The following is a 21,620-nucleotide window of genomic DNA, read 5'->3' on the forward strand; positions in this document are numbered from 1 at the left end:
TTACACATAATGGGAATAGATATTTGCCAGAGCAATATGATTTGAGAGATGTATATTTCACTATTCTATAACATCATCATTAAACAAGCAATATTTCCCAGTTAAACTTATTACTCCCAGACCCCTACTGAAAAGAAGATGTGAGTGAAACAGCAGTGGAAGTCTTTTGATTGACTCACCATATTAACTGATGTTCTAAATTTTTTCTGCTGCTCACAACATTCAGGCTAGTAAGATATTCTATATTACCTCTCTGTGCTTCTCCAAGCTGCTGAGTTATCTGGTTACCAAAAACCAATCATGATTCTTTACAATACTGTTTACGCCATCATATGTATCAATGTAATTATGTAATGAATTAAATATCAATGCAAAAAAAAATGCATTAGCTCCTGAAAACTAGGTTGGATGCTTTGAAAGTATTCTGTAAAAATAAGCTGCTAAAAAGAAAGTGTTGTCCAATTGTGTGGGAGAGCCAACAGTAGAAAATTGGAAAAAATAATAATCAATGTCTGCAGTCAAATTGCTTCACAATTTTTTTCAAATTTCTCACTCAGAATCATCGCACGCAAAAACTCAAAAATAATGTATTATGAATGCTTTTACACAAGAAATACAATGTATAACTTCATTTAGGAGGTCCATCCTCATAGAAAAAGCCTTGGCCCTCCCCTAAAAGACCAATCAATACATACATATTTATATGTTTTAAGCCAAAATAAATTATTTGAAGTATGTATATTTCTTTTTATTTTAATAATTACTAGTTTAACAGCTTTTGATTAAGTGGACCTACCTCCTTCAGATAAAGGGGACTCTACTAGATTAAATCCTTGGATATTGGTATGAATAATCTTTTCATTTTTCTTTTCTCTTTCCTAATTATGGCTGCTAATCTAATACAGGAGTCATACTTAAAAAGACACTAAAAAGGACTGTAGCCAAATGCCCAATATGAGCTCTGTCACAAAACACACATTTCCCCTTGAGAGTCTGTCTGACTTCTAAATAGAGATTTCACATGTAGACATAACTGACAATAGACACAGTCATGGTCAGGGACTGGAGGACACCTAGGTCAAGAAGGGAAGAAGTCTGGGACACCTGGGTGGCTCTGACTTGATTTCAGCTCCGGTCATGATCTCACGGTTAGAGAGATCAAGCCCTGCATCAAGCTCTGCACTGACAGCAGGGAGCCCGCTTGGGATTCTCTCTCCCTCTCTCTCTGCCCCTCACCCCATCACGCTCAATCTCTCTCTCTCTCTCTCCCCAAAATAAATAAAGAAAAAAGAAGGGAAGAAGTCCAAAGGGCAGGAACAAACCGTACACATCTCCTCTGATGCCAGCTGGTCTCAGCAGAAGCCGTTCTGGGGCGAGCCACTTGAGAGGTATGGGGTAAGTAGCTGAGATGGCCCCTCGGGCATGGACTTCATAAGCCAGGCCCAATCCACAGAGCTTAGCAGTAAGATCACATTGGATCAGGATATTCCTGGCTGCCACATCCCCATGGAACAGATGCTTATCCTGGAGAAATTCCTGTCAGCATAAGATAAAGACGGATCAGCTGTCTGAGGTCATGGCTCGAGTCACAGACTAGGAGAAACAGTCCTAGGAATCCTCAAAAAGACAAGGACATTTTCAACTCTGAACAAGCCTCATTGATAACGACATATCACTTCCAAGGCACTCTAATGAATCGCACATTTTTGCACTGTGTTTAGGATTACCAAACTGAACAAATAATCCGGATAGCTTTAATAAGGTTTGGAAAGTATGATCACCCGCTCTGAGTCAAGCTCTGACTCCTGCCTGATTTTACATTCCTCTCAGATAGGACCCAGCTAGCTATCAGAAAAGGAAGCCGGTTTCAAGTTTCTAGCAGCAATCACCCAAACAAGGTAATATATACACAGTGAAATTGAGTGCCATAATAATGAATTTACACAGAGCTTTATATCATCTCATTTTGTCCCTAAAATAACTAAGGTGAGTTAGGGAAATATCTTTGCGATAAATCTAAATGATTACGTAAAGCCACACCGTTTTGAGTGGTAGTAACCAGAACGAGGTATTCTCAACGTTTTTTTTTTTTTTTGTTTGTTTGTTTTTTTTTTTTATTTATTTTTGGGACAGAGAGAGACAGAGCATGAACGGGGAAGGGGCAGAGAGAGAGGGAGACACAGAATCGGAAACAGGCTCCAGGCTCCGAGCCATCAGCCCAGAGCCTGACGCGGGGCTCGAACTCACAGACCGCGAGATCGTGACCTGGCTGAAGTCGGACGCTTAACCGACTGCGCCACCCAGGCGCCCCAAGAACGAGGTATTCTAATTCATAGGAAGTACCACAAATTCTACTAATAATTCTCAAGCCAGGCTGCAGATAAGAATTAATTGCCTGAGAGCTTTTGAAAAACACACACTTTCCACACCAGCTGTACTTAACCAAAATCTAGGAAGAGGAACCTGGTAATCTTTATTTTTATGAAGTGTCACAATGATTCTAGCACAGCCAACAAAGCATTTAAAAACCATTGCATCTGGATGATGCTGATTTGTTGCAATCCTTTCCCCCCAGCATCAGGCTATTCAAGGGATAAGAAGCTGAAAATCTATACATGACCAAAGAGCTAGAGATTGAGGTCCATGACTGCTAAACAAGAATGACATTTAAAAAAAAAAAAAAAAAAAAAGAGGGTAAGATGGTCATTTCCAGTCCTTGATGATGAAGGAACCAGTGACTGGCAGTTTTCTGTCCCCGTGAGGCAAAGTTTTAGAGCAAAGAAATTATTAAAGAATTAAAGAATGTCGTGACTTTGTGGTTGTTAAAATTAAGAAAAAAGATAGTATGATATTGCCTTGTAACTGGTAATCTTGAACCTGGTAACCTGGTCAACGCATCCCCGTGGGGCACCACCACAGTTGTGGCTCAGAATACAAGGTAGGCTGTATTCTGACACCCAGACTTTATCAAGGGGACATACCAATTAGGCCTTCCAAACACTGTAGACAATATTCATTTATACATATATACTACTGCTCTTTCGCACCTCACTCCTTCTTTTCTAAGCTTTCCCAGATTCCATTTATATCCCTAGTACATTTCACATCTCGAGGGGGCAAGATATACCAAACACTTAAACAAGTAGCCTCACAGATGCTGATTTTCTATACCAAATGCTAATGTTAAACGCTATTATCTAAATAACTTCATAGAAATTGTCATCTAAATTTCCTGGTTAATCCTGACAAAGGTACATTTTTTTTTCTCTTAAATCTTGCTTTCTCTTACCTCTTTATCTAAGTTGGTTTAAAACGAAGGAATGATCTCACTGTTGTCCCTTCTGATATCTTCTCTCCCACTATTCCTTGTTCTTTTTGAAGTTTATGTATTTCCTCTCACATTTGGTATCAAAACAAGTCTCCAACCAAACGTGTCCTGAACTAGTCTTTCTTGTTTTTCAGGTACAAAATTGTACACTTCCTTGTGGCTCTGCAGCCTTTCACCCATTTGGTTTCTCTTCCTGTGTCTCCTCCCAACTTGCTCATTATTTGCCATTTTATATCTCTTCATGTTAGTATATATGAGAAAGTAAGAATATAAAGCATCTAACTCTTGGCCCTGAGTTTTGACCTTTAAGATTGAGAAACCCTTGTAATGTCTATTTTATTTTTGAGACACAGAGACAGAGCATGAGCGGGGGAGGGGCAGAGAGAGACACACACACACAGAATCCCAAACCATCTCCAGGCTCTGAGCTGTCAGCACAGAACCCGATGCGGGGCTCAGACCCACCAACCGCGAGATCACGACCTGAGCCAAAGTAGGACGTTCAACCAACTGAGCTACCCAGGTGCCCCAAGACTGAGAAACCTTTTAAAACCTGTCCTGTTCCTTCTACAAACCCTAAGCTGACTACTTTCTTCCCAGAATTACCATCTTGTAGTATATTATCTAAATAATTTCATAAAGAAAGAAGTGAAAACAATTTATCAGTGCTTAGGTTTCTGCCCCCTAACTTCCATTTGATTTTCTCTATAATGTATACCCCATTTGGAAATATAAATATTAGTAATATGATTTCAAATACCAGGCTAACAAGAAACATCCATACTATCTGTGGTCATTTTGCCCAGCCTTACCAAAGCCTGGAGGACCTGCCTTCCGATGTGATATATTTGTTTTTCTGTGAGATCATAGAGAAGGCCATCCATGGTCATCACATCCTAAAGAGACAAAGATAAAAGCATTATATCAGAATGACATGAACAGATTTGAAAAAAAAAAAAAGAGAGAGAGAGACACAGAGATATTCTCTTTTTTTAAGTTTTAATTTAAAGTCTAGTTGGTTAACATATAGGGCAATATTGGTTTCAGGTACAGAATTCAGTGATTCATCATCCACATATTACATCAGTGCTAATCACAAGTGCCCTCCTTAATACCCATCACCCATCAAGCCCATCGTCTCCCCCCCCACCGCCCCACCGCAGCAACCCTCAGTTTGTTCTCTATAGTTAAGAAGCTTTTATGATTTGCTTCCCTCTCTTTTTCCCCCTTCCCCTATGTTCATCTGTTTTGTTTCTTAAATTCCACATATGAGTGAAATCATATGGTATTTGTCTTTCTCCAACTGACTTATTTCACTTAGCATAATATGCTCAAGCTCCATCCACATCATTGCAAATGGCAAGATTTCATTCCTTTTGATGGCTGAGTAATATTTCTTTGTACACACCACATCTTCTTTATCCATTCACCAGTCAATGGACATTTGGGCTCTCTCCATAGTTTGGCTATTGTTGATAGTGCTACTCTAAACATTGGGGTGCATATGCCCCTTTGAATCAGTATTTTTGTATCCTTTGGGTAAATACCTAGTAGTGCAATGGCTGGATTGTAGGTTAGTTCTATTTTTAACTTTTTGAGGAACCTCCACACTGTTTTCCAGAGTGGCTGCATCAGTTTGCATTCCCACCAACAGTGTAAGAGAGTTCCCCTTTCTCCACATCCTTGCCAACATCTGTTGTTTCCTGTGTTGTTAATTTTAGTTATTCTGACAGGCATGAGGTGGTATCTCATGGGCTTCTTTTATTTGTATTTTCCTGTTGATGAGTGGTGTTGAGCATCTTTTCATGTGTCTGTTAGCCATTAGTATGTCTTTGGAAAAATGTCTGTGTCTTCCGCCCATTTCTTACTGGATTATTTATTTTCGGGGTGTTGAATTTAATAAGCAGAGTTCTTAAATGCAAGTATCAAGGCAAAAGAAAAGATACAAAAACATAGGGACTAAGATTCAAGGAGAGGCTAATATCAGAGATTCTCAGATATGCAGAGAAGTACAATGATTTACTGGCCTGGAAAAACAATACAGAATGTAGATGAATCACAGAATGAAGGAAGAATAGAATAGCAGGTAAGAAAGACAAATATATATAAGACTATCCCCTGGATAAAGCAACAATTTTCCTGGGATAGTGTGTGTGTGTGTGTGTGTGTGTGTGTGTGTGTGTGTGAGAGAGAGTGATAATTAAGCACATTAATCCAACACATCATCATTGAATGCCTAATATGTGCCATGTTCCATCTTAGGACCTCAGAACACAAGAGGGAGCAAAATAAACATATCTGCTGCCTTCCGGATCTTACAATGTGACAAACACGTGTGAATCATAATCAAATAATCATGCATAAATATATGCACCATGAAAGTCATGGAAAATAGCACATGATGGCGACAAGAAAAGATCTGAAGGATGAGTGGACAATGACTATGCAAAAAAGAGAAGGGAGAAGTTTGGTGTAATGAGGAAAGCATGTTCCAATGGTCTAAAATAGAGAAGCATAATTGTTTTGAAAATAGAAGCTAGTGAAGTTAGAGCAGAGAACAAGTTACAGATAACCTCTTAAAAAGATTTAAATGCCTAAAGACTTGCACATCATCCTGTTTGTACCTCGTTTGGATGAAAACAGGGTCCCTTTATCATACACAATTAGTAGTAAAATAATCAGTCTATTGAGGAGGCTTGATTAATATTGAACTTGTCCATTGGTAAGTGAGGAACTAACTAGGAAAATGCAGCACTTCAGAAAGACGAATATATAGAGAAGTAGGAAAATTGTAAGGAAAAGAACTTGCATTTTAGTCTGGAAATTTCTGAACACTTAAATTTTTTTTAATAAGAATTTAAAGTACAAAAACTTTCAAGCTGATTTTGCCTCATCCACCCTGGCATACTAGAGCAATGTTACGGAATAGAAGACACACTTAAGACTAACAGCAACAAAATTACAAGCAGTACTAACAAGAGTTTTTACATGCATAATTTCTGTTAATTTTCATAATAATTTATTTTTATCCCCATTTTACAGATTCAGAAAATTCAGGCTCAGAGAGGTGGCCTGCCCAAAGTCACACAGCTAGTACGATGCAAAGCGTAGAGTTCATATTCTAATCTGCACTGCCCAATCTGGTAGCCATTAGCCACATGTGGCTATTTAAAAGTTTATTATTTAAAATTAAATAAAATTAGCAATTCAGTTTCTCAGTCACATCAGCCACATTGCAAGTGCTCCATAGCCGCATGTGATTAATGGCTACCATTTTGGACAGAGCAGATATAGAACATTTCTATCATCATAAAAAGTTCTATTGGATGGTGATACTCAGTCATTCTGTTATGTTACTATAATGTCACTCTGCTTAGTCATTTGCCAGGCTAATTGACATGTGAACAGCTAATCAGCCAGGTCAAGCCTTTCCTTCCTAACACCTCTACGCTACCGCTTACCCGCCGGCAGGTCCAGAGAAAGCTGAGCAGGTCTCCTTGGGCCACATCCTCCAACACCATATAGAGTGGCAGCCCTTCTGTGCAGCAGCCTTCCAGCTGTACCAGGTTCTTGTGCTTCCCCAAGTACTGATAGAATTGGATTCGCCCTAAGAAATCCTGCACCTCATAGAGCCCAACTGGTTCTGTGGAGGACAGGAGAGCGATGGGAAGTGAGTAATCAGAACATTACCAATAAAATGGGAGGTATGAGGGAGGAAGCAACCTCAGATGGCAAAGCTCCAAAGGAGAGTAAGTATAGACAAAAAGTAAATAGAAAGGGAACTAATTAGAAGATAATCCTCAATGTCACTGCTTTTTTGTCAAAGCTAACATAGAATCATAGGTTTTAGAACTGGATAGGCTTTCATTTGCCTAAATAGACAAGTGTTCACATTCAAATATGATCACTGCCTAGGCCTTTTGATTAGTATTCTTGCTTATCCTATCCTTGTTCTGTTGTATCTAGCCCCTATTACTGGCCCATATGAAAGAAAAAAAAAGGGGAAAGAGGGAGGGAGGAAGAAAAGAAGGAAGGAAGGAAGGAAGGATGGAAGGAAGGAAGGAAGGAAGGGAGGGAGGGAGGAGGAAGGAAAGGAGGGAGGGAGGAAGAAGGAAGGGAAGAAAACAGTATTAGGGAAAGTGATAGTACAGAAAAAGAAGGAACAACTTCAAAATCCTCATGCAAGTAATATCCATATGAAAAACTGACTTCTAGCAGCCTCAATAAGCAAGCTTGAGCTAGGGAAGGTCCCTAAAGAAAACATTTCGGCCTCAAGTTTTCACTTCCTCTTCCCTTCTTATCCTGCACACAATGGTGATCCCAGCTATCTGTTGATTAGTCTTCATGTCGGCAAGCTTGTCAGCATTCACTGTTGAGGGCTCGCAGTGGAAACGTGAAAAAGGGGAAAGGAAGTCAAACACTTCTCCTTTTACCTTTCAAAGCCTTGATGACAACACTCTTTGGCTTAGCAGGGTCCCCAGTGTACATCTTGGTTCGATAGATGGCTCCATAACTACCACTGTGGATCTGCTCCAGAGAATCACAGAATTGCTCCCGGGGCACTTGCAGCTTAGCCAGAGCATGAGTCATGGTTTGTAGGAGGCTTTCCACCGATGTCTCTTTAAGTGGCACAAACACGCTTCCTCCATGACCTGCTGCCTCCAAGCTTAAGCCCCTAGATGGAGGCACAGGGGCAATGCCTAGAACGAAAAGATGATACCAACCACCGGTTCCCTACCCCAGGGACTCCAGGAGGACAGAACCTGGAACAAACTGGCAAGGAAGTCCCTTTAGCAATTTTCTCTCTGCCCAATGTGAGGATAACTTCTGAGTCTTCTCTGTGAACCAGCATCAATACCAACCTTTCTAGAATATTTATAATAACCCCATTACTTCTAAGACAACTCAAGATGGATCTCTGGAAAGTGGCAATGACATTTCCTTTCTGTCTCTCTTGGGATTATAGTTCAGTATAAGTATAGCATGGAGACAATTAAGGAAGTTCCTGAATAGGTACTCTACCTCCAGGTACTTAAAGGTAGTGGTAGCTACCAGTAGGGGCTATTGATTAAGTCGATCAAATGGCTTTTAAAGGTGGAGAAGACGGTATGGATAACTCCTCAACTCCAAGCCATGGTTATTCTTCCTCCCTTAAGATGTTCCCAAAGTTAAGTATTGCATATTTCCTACAGCCTCAGTCAAAAAAAAATCTTCTGGTATTTTCCCCTTTTCTTAGTCAACTTTTCTCCATTGGAAACGAGAAATTCATTCTTCTCATTAAATCTCCATTCATTCATTCCATCTATTCGACAAATATCACATGTTGTGTGCCAGGCATTGTTCTAGGTGTTGCGAATAGGCAAAGTCCAGATTCTTATGATTACCCTCTAATGGTAGGAGAAAGGAAGCAGATAATAACAAACCAGGTGATGAGTGTTATGAAGGAAAATAGCAAAGTCAGAAACACCAATGATGCTATTTTACATTTGAAGGTCAGGAAAGGGAATTCTGATAAGATGACATTTGAGAAATGCCTGGAAGCAACTAAAGAGCAAACTATACTTGTATTGGGAAGGATATTCTAGACAGAGGGAACAGTAAGAGCAAAGGCATCAGGAAAGAAGCATGCCTAATATATTTAAGGAAGAGAAATGAAGTTAGTACAGCTGGAACCATATGGGATAACTGGAGAATTATATGAGACAAGGCCAGAGAGTGCCCAAGTCATGGAAGGTTATTGAAAGAATTTTGGCTTTTCTAATTCTAAAAAGAAAAAACATTCTATTTTGTTTCAAGGAGAGAATGGCCAGGACTGACTTAGGCCTTAAAAGAATAATTCTGCTGTCCTGTGGAGAACAGACCATAAAGGGATAGTGGTAGTAGAGAATCCAGTTAGGCGTGCATTACAAGGATCTACGAGAGGTGAGAGCTGCCTCGGTTTATCCTGAAGATAGAGTTGACAGGATTTGCTAAAGGATTGGACATGGAATGCAAGAGAGAGACGAGTCAAGGAAATCTTCAAGATTTTAGACTGAACACATAGAAGACAGGGCTTGCCATTTACTAGTAGAAAAGATGATTGGGGGAGAACATTTGTGAGGGAATTGCAGGGCCTTTGTTCTGGGCATATTACAAAGATGTGCATTGGATCCAAACTACAAAATGGGTGGTTTAATATAGGAATCTGGAGTTCAAGGGGGACTAGACTCAGATCAGAGAAAGTGTTTGAATCCATAAGACTGAAAAGGAGATCGTTTAGGAAGTGACTGTAGATTTAAAAGGAAAAATGAAGTGTTTCGAGAAGGAGGAGGTACAAAACTGTGTCAAATGCTTTTGACAGGCCACGATGAGGACTCAATATAGCTGTCAGTGGTGATCTTGGAAATAATTGTTTTGGCAGAGTGGTGGGGATAAAAGCTTCGGAGAATGTGACAAGTAGAAGTCATCAGAATGAGTTTAGACAACTCCTTTGAGAAGTTTTTCTGTAAGTGAATTCAAAGACAGTGGGGATAAAATGTAGAGAGGGATTGAAGACCAGCCACTATACAGTTTCTGATCACTGTCAGGAATTTTTTTCCTTCTTTTCACCCTTAGTTTCATGTGAGCTAAATCTCTCGCATTATATGCTTCAGGACAGGACATCATCTCCTACTTAACACTTCAGAGACTGCTATGAAGGCTACCCCTCTTCATCACATAGTCCAGGAGCACAGAGCAGGGCTGGGATGTATTACATAGTAAAATGTCATCCTTCAAGGCTGGTAACAAGGCCTTAGGCTTTACCTACTAATCTTCCTTCCCAATATGTAGACACTCACATGGCCAAATAGTTGATAGTGCAGTAGGAAAAGAAGACAGAAACAGGCCACATGAGGCTTCTCTTGCCTATTGTAGTTTCAACTACCAAGCACATACTGAGTTGCTATTCATGACTTCCTAGAGAAGAGCTCACTTCCATTCAACTCCACAAGAGGGGCCCCAGACCTCCTCTCCCACAGTGGGGACCTCACCTTATAGACGTGGGCTCACTGACACTTGGGTCTTATTTTCTGTAATCTCCATCTTCCCTGAGCCTCTCCCCAGCCCCACTTTGAGTTTTACCTCGGAGTCCAGGAGAGTGTTGTTGAGCTCTTTGCCCTCTGATAAAAAGCCACAGGATGACTGCAAGAAGGATGAGGAAAGTGCCCACCAGAATGGTTGGGATGATGATGATCTCATACTGCTGCTCCCGGACAACTGGGTAGGAAATCAAGCAGGAAAAGAAGAGATTGAAAAAGAACCCCAATCTGATATTCACTCAACTTCCCCTATCCACCCGTTCTCAGCTCCTCATACATGAAATGATCATCTCTTCCTTCTTCCCCTCTACTTGCATACAGTGGAACCACTACAGGGAGCAGCTCTCTAATCAGAGACCCCAGTGTCCCTGCTTCTCATCCTATCAAGTGTGCTCTGTGCCTCATCCTCCATTTTTCCTGCTGGGGTTAAGGATGCAACATCTGGATCTCTGGCACTTGCCCCCCTCTTCAAAGACAATGACCTGGGCACCTGGGTGGCTCAATCAGTTAAGTATCTGAATCTTGATTCTGGCTCAGGTCATGATCTCATGATTCATGGGACTGAGCCCTGCATCAGGCTGTGTGCTGACAGTGCAGAGCCTGCTTGGGATTCTCTCTCTCCCTCTCTCTCTGCCCCTCCCCAGCTTGAGCACTCTCTCTCTCTCTCTCTCTCTTTCAAAATAAATAAATAAGCATTAAATAAAAAAGAAAATGACCTCCTGTGTGCCCATTCCTTTATCAACACCGTCTTCATTTCTACTAGAAGTCATCTCATCCTCCTTCTAGAATCTGTTCAGACCTTAGTCTCTGTCATCCTAGAATCAGAAGATAGGCATCTGCGGTGTTTGTCCTTACCACACAGCTTGTCACTGAGACTGCATTCCAATAGCATTCGTGCCATGACCCTCTCATCTCAGCCACACAGCTGTCCACTTCTATGCTTGGCCCTCAGAGAATGCACAGGGCACCACTGAGAAGAATTCCCAAGGACTGAGTTGTTCTAAAAAACATTAAATGGAGCATAGAGAGTTTTAAGACACCTCTATAGATCATTAGGTATTAAGTACATGACTACCTGGAACTTTCTGAGTCATCTATTCATCTTATCCATCTGCCTGATACTCAAGTGTGAAGAACTTTATTTTTTCCTGGCATTTTCCCTTTTTTCTATTATAGAGGAAGTATAGCCCTGATCTGGCTTCATCCTTTTATGCCATTATTTCTCAAATTATTTCAAAGGCTTCCCTTCTACCCAAGACCGCTGCTCCAATGTTTGAGTCCATAGTACCTGTCTGAGCAATTGTGGTCCACAGGCAATATGGGAATGATTTACCTGCCCTATGATCCTAAGCAGGTTCGGGGTGCCTGGGTGGCTCAGTTGGTTAAGCATCCAACTCTTGATTTTGGCTCAGGTCATGATCTCACAGTTTGTGGGATGGAGCCTTACATTAGGCTCTGTGCTGACAGTGCAGAGCCTGCTTGGGATTCTCTTCTCTTCCCTTCTCTTCTCTTCTCTTCTCTTCTCTCTCTCTCTCTCTCTCCCCCCACTCTCTCTCTTTCTCTCTCTCTCAAAATAAATAAATAAACATTTTTTTAAAAAATCCTAAGCAGGTTTAATTTTTTTCTGGGTATTACTTATTTTTTAATTGGACCTTCCCCTGCCCATTATATATAGACAGACACAGGCATTCATTCTAACAAGTAGATAGATTAAAGGGATTATTGCAACCAAGCCATCTTCTTTCTCTTTCTAAAACTATATATATACATATATATTTATATATAAAATAATAAGGTATTTTACCTTATTTTATATTTTATATTACCTTATTTTATTTTATATTTTACCTTAATTTATATTTTATATTTATATATTTTTACCTTTATTTTATATAAAATAATAAGGTAATAAGGTATATTTTATATATATATATATATATATATATATATGAAATAATAAGGTAAAATGATATACCATAAATATATTTCTCCCACCCCGTCATTCTCCATTTATCCCAGTCCCAATTCTCCTCCAAGTAAACGGTAGTTCTTAGTTTCTTGCTTATTGGGCCACAGATGCTTTATGTACATCACTTTTAATTCTATATCATCAGCATATATTTGAAATTACACCTCCAAAAACTTGGTTCTTTCTTTCTGAAGAGAACTGGTGGTTACCACTCTTTCATATCCATCTACAAACCTTATTTTGCCCTTGGTAAACAAGAGTCTTCCCTGGTTCTAGTCAATGCTGACTGACCTGGAAAAAAAACAGTGGTGGTTTTTTTTTTTCACTGTCTAGGTGATCCTAAGTTTATGATCTAGTTTTGCAGTGATTTGATAACGAGGTAAAACTTTATGAATCAGAGCTGTAGCTTATATAATATTATACTATATTGTACATATGTGCTATTCACCATATTAGGTGGTCTTTTACTACATTGTCTGTTGTGCTTTATTGTTGGTCCTAATAACCACAATGTGACTTATGGAGGCAGAGTCACTTAGTGCTGGAAACACATACAAAGAGACCTTCCAGTTCCAGCCACACCCCCTTTTCACTCTTCTTTATGGGGAGATGAGAGTTAAACAGTTTTCTTACCACCCAGAAGAAAGACAGGTGTGTGGTTTGTTGACAAAAGCCCGTGCAAACAGAGGAGTAGCCAGGAAGAAAATAGCACAGAGGAGAGGCACCTGCTTATCTGTGGGCTTGTACCTAAAAAGGGATCTATGCACTCAATGAATTATAAGATAACAACATCCATCTCATTTGGTTATAAGCCAAAAAGGCAAGGTGAAAGGTGGTTGAGAACGTTTCCACAATTCCACAAGACCCCATGGAAGGAAAAGCCCTGGGATGGGGCCAGAATCAGAGAGCCTTGAGAAGGCGGAGAAGGAGATCTTAAATAATAAAACACTGGCTCAGTCAGGTGAATTCAAAAGCCGTTTGAAAATTTCTCACTGCCATTCTCATTCTTGTTTTCCTTTCCTCTTACTTCCCTTTCAGGGCATTATCAGATGTAATTGTGTTCATCCAGGGAGCAGCCAGTTAAACGAGTTTGGCTCTCTGGGGAATGTTCTGTGAACATAATCTCTCTTAACCACAGTACCAGTAAGAAAAAGTCAGCAGCCAGCCCCGACTTGCGAGCTCTGCCCAGAAGCCAAACCATGCACCCACTAATACATAGTGAAGGAAGAAATGTAAAGGCCTGTGTGCACATGTATCCTCACTTAGAACTGCTCATGGTGGGCCAGACTCAACTACAGACACGTGGTCAAACATACCCGCACCCAATGACTCAAATCCACGCCTAGACCCTGGCACCTACATATCACACTTATTACAGGGCACAGTGTGGTCATTTGGATACAATATGACCTTCTATTACATTTCCTGAACAAGGTTCATTTGTGTGTAATTTTATTTGCGCATGGATACTTTAAAAAAAATGTTTTTAACATTTATTTATTTTTGCAACAGAGAGAGACGGAGCATGAACGGGGGAGGGTCAGAGAGAGGGAGACACAGAATCCAAAACAGGATTCAGGCTCTGAGCTGTCCGCACAGAGCCCGACGCGGGGCTCGAACTCACGGACCGTGAGATCATGACCTGATCTCGACCGAAGTCGGCCGCTTGACCGACTGAGCCATCCAGGCGCCCCTGTGCATGGATACTTTAAAGAAGCTAGGTTTATTAACAACTAGAAGCCCAATGTGATCAGATGCTGGAGCAAGGAAACAAATGTATAGGGCTATGGTGAGGCCCACTCAGTAGATAGTTTTTGTATGATAAGCTCTTTCCAATTATTACAGTTTGGCTAGAGACCTATGGAACATACCACATGAGTCTAGAATTTTTAAGGTGTACACACCCAACCATACCTACCCACATATGCATGGAAGCCTACACTTACCTTACCACTTAGAGCCCACCAAAGCATTTATATCAGAAGATGCTCATATTTGCCCGTAGCGACAATATTCCTCTCTACATCGCTCTCTTCTCTGCAGTTTATATTCAATTACCACACGACTGCCTGCCCAGTGTGTCAACGTGAGAAAACACATGCCTTGGTGCCCAAACCTTCTAGGATAACTTTTCCTATTGGTTAGCTTCTAACCTATGTATTAGAAGAATGTTCTTGACCAACATTTCTGTACAATATGACGAATACTCTATCCCCTTCTATTATATCTAGACCATTTTCTGACTGTGTTAAGAAAAAATATATAGGGGCGCCTGGCTGGCTCAGTCGGTAGAGTGTGCGACTCCTAATCTTGGGGTTGTGAGTTCAAGCCCCATGCTGGGTGTAGAGATTACTTAAAAATTAAATCTTCAAGGGGTGCCTGGGTGGCTTAATCAGTTAAGTGTCCAACTCTTGGTTTCGGCTCAGGCCATGATCTCACAGTTCATGAGTTCAAGCCCCGCATTGGGCTCCACGCTGGCAGCATGGAGCCTGCCTCAGATTCCCTCTCTGCCTCTCCCTCTGTCCCTCCCCTGCTCACTTTCTCTCTCTCTCTCTCTCTCTCTCTCTAAAAATAAATTTTAAAAAATCTTCAAAAAGAAAAAAATAATACTGGTTACTGCTTCTTCTCCTTACCTAGACTGTAAAATCCTCACGCATGTAAAACATTACCCCACAGTTCTCTCCTTGGTACCATGTATCACTAGGTTTTACTATATTCAAGCCACTGGAATCAAGGATCTAGAAAAGTTGTGAAATTGTTTATTCTGATCATTCTATTCGGTGGCTGGAACATACGTACATTGGCTGCCTATAGCTTTCACATACCTATATCTACAATGTCAAATCCCCTCAGGCCTCTCATTAAAACAATATTATTGCCTCACTTGTGGTTATCATTCTTTACTTTCTCTCTTCTCAGTTTCTTCTTTCTGTCGGCATATTGAAAAGTGTAGCTCCCTTCTTGAACTGAGAACCGAGAGGAGGAAACAGCACGATGAAGAAAGAGATACAAAGGAGTATGAAATGGGGAGTACAGTGCAGCTCAAATCTTCGCACGATTAGAGTCTGGAGTCGAATGACTATAACTGAAATTAAGCTAACTATTTAACATAAACTCTCCAAACCCTCATGCATAGGCACGGTGCAAGCATAACGCCACGTCCCCTCTCTGTTTCATTACACACAAAGACAGTTCTATTTCCAAGAATAGTGCAACCCCCACGAGCCACACTTCTGTCCAGTGAGCACAATAGTCTCCCAGATATGATCAGCAATTTACTCATGGGTGTCCAGAAGAAACTCATCTTACCAAAATACATCTACAAATAGAACCTTATTTGTTTATGATTATTATTTTATTTATTTTTTGAATATGAAACTTATTGGCAGCTTGGTTTCCATACAACACCCAGTGCTCATCCCAACAGGTGCCCTCCTCAATGCCCATCACCCACTTTTCCCTCCCTCCCACCCCCCATCAACCTTCAGTTTATTCTCAGTTTTTAAGAGTCTTTTATGGTTTGGCTTCCTCCCTCTCTAACTTTTTTTCCTTGCCCTCCCCCGTGGTCTTCTGTTAAGTTTCTCAGGATGCACATGTGAGTGAAAACATATGGTATCTGTCTTTCTCTGTCTGACTTATTTCACTTAGCATACATAACACTCTCCAGTTCCATTCACGTTGCTACAAAAGGCCAGATTTCATTCTTTCTCATTGCCAAGTAGTATTCCATTGTGTGTATAAACCACACTTGCACCCCAATGTCTACAGCAGCACTTTCAACAATAGCCAAACATGGAAAGAACCTAAATGTCCATCGGTTGATGAATGGGTACAAACAGAACTTTAAAAATTAGATACATTCTCCTGCACTCCAACTGCCTAAGTGTTGTGAGAAATCACTTGACTGATCTCCGTATAACATCTGGTCCCATTCCCGTAAGATATGGTTAAATGTTACACCAGCCTCCACCCTCAACCTTACCACCTGTGTATCAACACAAATGGATCTGCCAGCCATGTTGTTTTTATAAAGACAAGTGACCCACCCACTCAGATGAATGCCACACTGGGTAAGGGAGTTATTAATAGCTATGGACCTTGGGGCAGAGGACCCAAAGGCTTTGGGTGAGGAGAGTAAAACATACAGAGGTAGCAGCCCCAGACTGAGGCAGTTTGCCTTCCAGCTCACTCCCCTCTTCCCCTCCCCCTTCTTCCTCATCCATGAGATGTCCTAGCAAAACAAACAAAACAAAACACCATTTAATGGAATGAACGTGTTAAATTGGAAATGAGATCGAAAAGAATTGCTCAGATCTATCTACAGGATTCCAAAATTAGTCTTTAACATTCTGAACAGCAAGCCGTCCTTCCTATTTTCAGCTCCAATAAACATATGTCGAGCAACTATAATGTGCCAGGTGTGACGCTAGGCACTTTCACACAACGGGGAAACTGAGGTCTGAAAAGGTTAAATTTGGGGGGCACCTGGATGGTCCAGCTGATTAAGTGTCTGACTTTGGCTCAGGCCATAATCTCGCAGTTCACAAATTTGGGCCCCACGTTGGGCTCTGTGCTGACTGACAGCTCAGAGCCTGGAGCCTGCTTCCGATTCTCAGAGCCTGGAGTCACCCTCTCTCTCGGCCCCTTCCCCGCGCACACTCTGTCTCTGTCTCTCTCAAAAATGAATAAACATTAAAACATTCAAAAAGATTCAATTCTGAATAAGCCCAGGTTAAAAAAAAAAAAAAACAGCAAGCAAATGCCACAGCAATGTGTCATGCCCCAGTCTTTTAATTACAAACCCAATATTCCTTAAACCACTTTACTGCACATCTGTACTTGTCACTCACATGGAAGAAGAAATTATGTCCGAATCCAAAAGAATCATAGAAACCGTAATGCAGAAACCAAACTTCACCAACAAATGCAACAGAATTTGGAAAGCACAGGGGAGGAGAATCTGCCTGTTAAGTGTGTGCTCCAAGGTCTTAGAGGGCCACAGACAACGACTGCATGTCTGTCTTCAAACTGTATCCAGAAAATAAAGGTAGAATCAGAAACTTTCCCCCAGTACTCCCCAGATTATGGAATCTTGGATCATTTTCTTTGTCTGTTCATTTTCCTGGATTTGATCTCCATCCTAAATCCCTTTTTGAGGGAAAGGGTCTAGTTTCCAGGACTGGCGATCTCTCACTGTGAGCATGAAGGTCCAGAAGGAGCTAGAACTCCCAGGAGACAGGGCACTGGCCTGAGAATTGGGAGCACCATGCAGCGCCCAAGGCCCCACCTTCCTCCTGAAGCACACTTGCCAGAGGACAAAGAGTACAGGCAAAGGCACACTGGAGAGGTGAGCCTCTTTCGATCCAGAGGATTTGACTAGTGTAGACAACTTGCCTTGTGCCGGGTGATATCTCCTAGGGTGGATGAGGCAGAGAGAAGGGGAGGTCACCCAGAGGGAATCCCTTGTCCTCCTGTTCTCCTCAGATACTGAAGGATTGTGATTGTTCTGATCCTCCCCCTCCCACACCTTCCTAGAGACCCAGGGCTTGAAATGCACTTTGAAACCATTAGAAGAGAGGCTCCCATGGTGCTTGGGATCCTGACCTTATTTCAACAAAGGTCTTGTAATAAGGAGACTGAGTGTTATCAGCTTTTCTTCCTTATTTTTTTTTTAATGTTTTATTTATTTTTGAGAGAGCGCAAGCGGGGGAGGGACTGAAAGAGGGGGACAGAGTATCCGAAGTGGGCTCTGAGCTGACAGCAGTAAGCCCGATGTGGGCCGATGTGAGATCATGACCTGAGCCTAAGTCAGATGCTCACTTTGACTGAGCCACCCAGGCGTCCCAGTCTTCCTTCTTATTTTAACGTGTCTGCAGGAATTCCTAAAATACATGTACAACCCAGTAGAGATGAAGAAGCCTAATTTGTATCCTGGAAGCTTCCAAAAAATTTGCTTTGGAGAGGAGTACTGTGATTGCAAGACAGACAGGCCCCTTAACATCTAAGTAAGAATCGCAGTAACAATTTGACTGACTGTGTTATGCAGAGATTAATTTTAGGTCCTTTGAGGTGTCACCCAAATTCAATACATTTTATTTTTATTATAATTATCATTCTGTTTTTCACGTTCTCAATTCCATAATTCTCCATCTACCACAGGCAAACCTCAAAAACCCAGAAATGATATATCCCAAATTAGACATTATCTCGCTGATTGTTTTCTCTTCCCGAGATTACCAATCAACAATTTCCCCAGCCCAGAATAAGGGTTCTCTTTTTTTTTTATTTTTATTTTTTTAGTGTTTATTCATTTTTGAGAGAGAGGGAGAGAGCGAGAGTGGGGGAGGGGCAGAGAGAGGAAGACACAGAATCCGAAGCAGGCTCCAGGCTCTGAGCTGTCAGCACAGAGCCCTATGTGGGGCTCGAACCCACTGACCCGAAGATGACCTGAGTCAAAGTCGTTTAACTGACTGAGGCACCCAAGCGCCCCGAAAAAGGGTTCTCAATAAGGGAAAAGCCAAGGACACACAACTACCACCCCCCCCCCCAAACACAGAATCGCCTCTTTTCTATCTGCGTCTCCTTTCTCCTACCCGTTGGACATGCCAGAGGAGACGCCTCCCTGGGGCTTCTCTCAAACACTTCACTGCTGCTGTGGTCAGGCACAGTGCATTTCCAAAGATCAGTCCCCCTCTCTGCTATTCATTCTGCTAGACTTTTCATTCAGGGGCAGTGGGGGGACTTCTGGAACTTGAGAAGTCTTAGCAGTTTCCCCTGTAAGTGAGGAGCTCCACCCTGTTCTACCACTCTTCCCGCCCATTCTAGCACATTGCCCTCTGGCAGACGGGAGAGCCACACTGAAAAAGGACAGAAGGAAGGCATTCTGCGAAAGATGGCGGGAACACACATACGTGCACACGCGCGCACACACACGTACACACGCTGTCTCATTCTCTGATAAATGAGTCCCGGACCGGGGCAGGCAGAGAGACAATGGACAGGGGATGTCACAAGCAGGAAATGTGTGAAGTGCTGTGTCACACAAGGCGGGTCCCTGTAAAGATCCTGCACAGAGAAGGTAATCCCAGGTACACAACCACAAACGCCTGGCGAGATGAAAACGATGCCCCCGGGAACCTCATTCTGCACAGCAAGGAGCAAACAGCAGAGTCCCTCCTTAAGAGTGGCTCAGTGTGCCTCAGAGCTGAGCAGTCTGGAAGCTGGGAAAGATGGAATCAGCACTGAGCTGGTGTTATGATAACAGAGGTGCCAATTCCGGTTTGATAGATGATTCATCAAGCGTCCAGAGGCACGACACCTGACTTTGCCATGCCTTCCCTTCCTAGTTCAGGGAGCGGGACACCTGTTTCTCTCCTGAGGGCAGTGAAGAACCACAGACAGCAGCAAAGAATGAGTCACGCCAGAAAAGGGGGCAGGGCAATGAGCAAGTCCCCTCAACCAGTGAGACGACCTTGCCTCTCAAATTCTGAAGGTCCTGCAGACCTGCCTCTTTCTACCCATATCCCAGCAGCCCCAGAAGCTCACAAGCTTCTTTCCTATCCCTGCCCTGCCTGTACTTTCCTTTGGGTAAGTGGCAAGAGAAGGAGATTTGGAGTCAGACTTCTATTTGGATCTCAGGTCCAACATTCTTCCAGACTGTGTATAAGTCATGCTAACCTTCTGAGCCTCCGTTTGTCCATCTGTCAGCGGAGACAATGATATCTCTCTCCCGAGACTGTGGAAGGCTCTCCAGGATAATTTACATATAATACTTAGCATAGTGCTGGTCCCATTACTGACAATCAATATGAAGTAGTGCCTCCCTTCCTCCCCCCTCCCTTCTTCACCTGTCTCCCAGGTTGGGAGGTAGTCACATAGCTGTACCAATCAGGTAAGCGTATATAACTCCAGATAACAAAACAAAACCCCTATTGTCAAGATATTTATAATATTGGTAGATCTAACTCCACGTAGTCCTGTATGCGAAGATGAAGTTAATCATAAAGGAACGTGGGTGTTAAAACTTCATACAGCAACTACGTACGATTGGACAGTCTAAGTATTATACCTGCTAAGAGGTCTCTGAATTTGACAATCATGTTGAGGACGGGAGATTTAAACAAGACGGATCAAGAACACAATGCTGTAAACTAAGGTATAAAACAGATAGAATGCTACATGGTGGTATATTATTAATTAGTTAATTAATTCACCTTCTGTCCCTAAATGTCTCAACGCCTTCTAGCTGCTTCCATTGACACCACCTATCTGCTGGCTACATTTTTACCCAGTCTTGGGTAAAATTCCTGAACTAATCTGGATGGAGGCAGTAAGGAAATCAATAGTCTCGGCTCCTTCTCCCTATCCTTCTTGCCGCCCTCCTTAGTTTGAGAAGACAGGTCGCTCATTTCTCGTAAGGTTGTCCAGGTACTCATGCTGAGTACCCAAGTACTCTCAAGTCTGGAGTCCTATCCTGAATGTCTCACAAGTGGATAGGCCCTCACTGTCCTCTCTGCCTAAATCAATCCTCTTTCATGAGATTAGAATTGCACAATATAGTCTGGTTACTGACGTCCTACTACAAATGGAAAGCCACCCCCCTCCTGATAGATACCCTGATGGCCTTGCACCTGAATAATGGCCATCACCCCATCCATACTCTACTTCACGCCCACCCACGTGCCCCTGGACCTCTTGCCCCTACTGTTCTGCTTGCCACACTATAAACCCAAGTTGCTTACTCTCACCTACATGTGAATGTATCACCGAACTGTTGACCTTTACCTAGAATTTACCTCCAAAACCTAGTTAGTTTATCTCAAATCACTCTCTCAGAGAAGTGGCCCAATGGATACAGGCAGAACGGAGATCACTCATGGTCCTAGAAAGAATAAGCAGTAGCGGAGCTAGAGAGGGGGGTAGTTCAGAGAATAAACAGAAAATGAGGATGGGGAGAAAGTTTAGGTAGCTTTTCTAAGATGTGTAAGTAAGTTGAGAAGTTCAATAAGGACTTGTTACAGTTGTTTTTGTTTTTGTTTTTGTTTTGCAAACTTAGGGCTCCAGCAAGATGAGGATAAGAACTAGTGATATCCCAGCATGCATTAATCTCTCATTCCAAAAGCAAAACAAGATTTGAGGCAAGAAGCATATTCTAGGCCTGAATATGTTACAAAGCCTAACACACACACTAACCTACACAGTGATACTCAAAAATAGAGAGTAAGCTTAATAGAGCACATAAATATCCCAGAAATAAATGACATAT

The 21,620-nt window shown here is 41.9% G+C and overlaps 1 protein-coding gene across 1 annotated transcript in view; it reads right to left on the reverse strand.

The window, feature by feature from the left end:
* STYK1 (serine/threonine/tyrosine kinase 1) overlaps window positions 1-21,620 on the reverse strand; it is a 44,623-nt gene that overhangs the window by 5,403 nt on the left and 17,600 nt on the right. The window contains exons 2-7 of the mRNA XM_007076332.3: window positions 11,242-11,386; window positions 10,430-10,564; window positions 7,762-8,028; window positions 6,790-6,971; window positions 4,141-4,224; window positions 1,328-1,536 (exon numbers count right to left, since the gene is read on the reverse strand). Coding sequence (XP_007076394.1) covers window positions 1,328-1,536; window positions 4,141-4,224; window positions 6,790-6,971; window positions 7,762-8,028; window positions 10,430-10,564; window positions 11,242-11,287 — 923 coding nt within the window. The 5' untranslated portion in view covers window positions 11,288-11,386. The remainder of the gene's footprint in view (window positions 1-1,327; window positions 1,537-4,140; window positions 4,225-6,789; window positions 6,972-7,761; window positions 8,029-10,429; window positions 10,565-11,241; window positions 11,387-21,620) is intronic.

Source organism: Panthera tigris, chromosome B4, assembly GCF_018350195.1.
Source record: "Panthera tigris isolate Pti1 chromosome B4, P.tigris_Pti1_mat1.1, whole genome shotgun sequence".
NCBI lineage: Eukaryota > Metazoa > Chordata > Mammalia > Carnivora > Felidae > Panthera > Panthera tigris.